This window comes from Oryza glaberrima, chromosome 5 (genome assembly GCF_000147395.1).
Source record: "Oryza glaberrima chromosome 5, OglaRS2, whole genome shotgun sequence".
Lineage (NCBI taxonomy): Eukaryota > Viridiplantae > Streptophyta > Magnoliopsida > Poales > Poaceae > Oryza > Oryza glaberrima.
The window spans coordinates 6,672,069-6,674,898 of NC_068330.1; the positions used below are offsets into that span (position 1 = coordinate 6,672,069).

General features: G+C 47.4%; 1 protein-coding gene across 1 annotated transcript; it reads right to left on the reverse strand.

Annotated features, from left to right (window-relative positions):
* Window positions 1–1,921: 1,921 nt before the first annotated feature.
* Window positions 1,922–2,830, reverse strand: LOC127772738 (probable calcium-binding protein CML18). Its single transcript, XM_052298697.1, has one exon. It carries the CDS (start codon window positions 2,777–2,779, stop codon window positions 2,210–2,212), a length of 570 nt encoding a protein of 189 aa, XP_052154657.1. The 5' UTR covers window positions 2,780–2,830; the 3' UTR covers window positions 1,922–2,209.

Consider the following 2,830-nt stretch of genomic DNA (forward strand, 5'->3'; position numbering starts at 1 on the left):
TGCAGGCGTCGACGAAAGCGCGCAGCACGCGAGCGGAGAGGAAGGCGAGCCATCGCGGACGAACAGGGAGTAGTCGCGCGAAGCGCTTCCCAAAAACCTTATTGCTGCCTTCTCCCGGTGCAGGACATCGAAGGCAGAGGTTTCGGAGACCTGCTCTCCCGATCGCCGGTGCATGCCGGCAAGTGGGATGGAGTAGTCTATGAGCGACGGCGCAGTACAGAGTAGGAGGCAAACCCTAGATTGATTTCGCTTGTGGTGCGTGATGGCGGCGGCTCGGTTTATATAGAGATAGGTCGCTTGATCAGGGTGCCCGCACGATCTCCACTTCGCGTAACCGAACCGGATAAGTCGCGCGTAACTTATCCGGACTCCACGCCGTTTTCACGCACCGGATTTTTCGGAATGTTTCCAAAACAAAACAAATCCGAATTTCCCGCAGCAAAACAAAACTGCAAAAGGAGGCTGCATCTGTGCAAGGGTGAGGAGCCAATTTTGCAGACCATTCGACGCGTACGTCGTGCACGCGACTTATCCGGTTCGGTTACTGTGTTTCCCCTCTTCTCTACACCACACATGCTTCAAGTGGCTAGGAGGGCATCCTCCCTTTTAAGGAGGTCCCCCTCTTCTAGAATAAGCAAGGTGGTACTAAACTCCACATGCATGCCATCCCATGAGGTGGGCTTTTGTGATTTTCCAAAGAATTAGTCTTCGAATGGGCCTTAGCCCATCTATTAATTCCAACACTATGGATGTGTTTAGTTCACACTAAAATTGGAAGTTTGGTTGAAATTGGAACGATGTGATGGAAAAGTTAGTAGTTTGTATGTGTAGAAAAGTTTTGATGTGATGGAAAAGTTGGAAGTTTGAAGAAAAAGTTTGGAACTAAACTCGGCCTATGTCTAGATTTGTTGTATTAGGATGTGTTTAGGCCGAGGCCGAGTTTAGTTCCAAACTCTTTCTTCAAACTTTCAACTTGTCCATCACATCAAAACTTTCCTACACACAAACTTTCAACTTATTTGTCACATCGTTTCGATTTCAACCAAACTTTCAATTTTGGAAGTTTGGTTGAAATTAGAACGATGTGACGGAAAAGTTGAAAGTTTGTGTGTGTAGGAAAGTTTTAATGTAATGGAAAAGTTGGAAGTTTGAAGAAAAATTTTGGAATTAAACTCGGCCTTAGACCCTGTTTAGTTCACACCAAACTTCCCCTAAACTTCCAACTTTCCATCACATCACATTTAATACTTTCCCACACATAAACTCCCAACTTTTTATCGAAACTACCAACTTTCCCCAAACTTCTCTCCAATTTCAGTAACTAAACACACCCTTAGCATGTGTTTTTTTAGAGAGTAGCACATGTAAGATTTGACACTTGTCGAACATGTGACATGTGATTGATCATAGAGTAAAGCCACTAACTGCATACTATATCAGGAATAAATGTTGACATGTCTTTTATGGTTGTACTGGCACTTTGGTGAGGTTGTGTGTAACAATTGGTGAACCTCTAGTTCGAAATAAGTTTACTTTTATTTAAAAAAAATTAAAATATCCTTACTTTATCAAATATCAGTATAATTATTAAACCTCTTTTATCTACTCGTAACATATCTATATCGTATTTATTTTCATAAACTCCGATGCAATGAATATGAAAAAATAAACATATTTTGAAAAAACCGAAGCAGAAAAAAACAAACTTATCATTGAAAAAAAGTTAAGCTTATTCTGAGCACCTAATAAAGATACCATTTCTGTTGAAAGTGAAACAAAGATTTCATTTTCAGCTTCCAAAGATTGTCCCATAAATTAGGAGTGGTCCATTCAAAATATATCCTAGAAATTTTTGCCGAGTTTTTACTGGTGTTACAAATATTAAACAAACAATGCTATAAAACTCGACATTCTTTGCCCAGGCTGGACGGCAATCCCTTTGCCCAAGCTTGTTTATACACCCATCAATTTGAACATTAGTCAAGTTGTACAGTATATATCAGAAACAGTAATACAGCATGTCACTCCACTACCTTTGCATGATTACATCACTACCCATCAAATCAGTGAGGGGCTTTTTTAAAATCTACTTAAAAAGTTGTTCACATGCTAAATATTAGGCTTGATTTATAAGCTTCTAATTACGGAAACCATGCAAGAACAGATAAAACTTTGACCGGGCAACCATACGGAGTCAGTCCCCTCCAGCCTACCGCCGGCCGCCGCCGCCGCCCATCATCTTCTTGAACTCGTCGAAGTTGACGCAGCCATCGCCGTCGGCGTCGACGGACCGGATCATCCGGGAGCAGTCGGCGACGGAGCACTTGTCGCCGAGCTGGCGGAGCACGCGGTGGAGCTCCCGCGCCGAGATCTTCCCGTTGCTGTCGGCGTCGTACATCCGGAACGCCTCCCTCAGCTCCGCCTCCGACGCGGCCTCCTGGTCCTTGGCGTCGCCGCCCTTGCCGCCGTGCGCCGGCGTGGGGCCGCAGTGGAAGGCGGCGAACTCGGAGAGGTCGACGAAGCCGTCGCGGTCGGAGTCCATCTCGTCCATCATGCGCCGCACCTCGCCGGGACCGGGGGGCGCCCCCAGCGCCCGCAGCACGGACGCCAGCTCCTCCGCCGAGATCTTCCCGTCGCCGTTCGCGTCGTACCGCCGGAACACCTGCTCCAGCTCCGCCATCGGCATCCCCGGCCCCCCTCCTCCTCCTCCTCCGCCGCCCTCCACCTTCGCCGGCGTCGGCGACGCCACCCCACTCCCTCCTCCTCGCCCGCTCGCCATGTGCTCTTCCCTCTCGCCTCGGTCTCCCGTCTCCGTCGTCTTCCTCCTCCA

What these genes read in the sequence shown, in the direction of transcription:
- LOC127772738 (XM_052298697.1), bottom strand. Translation starts at nt 2,779, where the DNA reads ATGGCGAGCGGGCGAGGAGGAGGGAGTGGGGTGGCGTCGCCGACGCCG.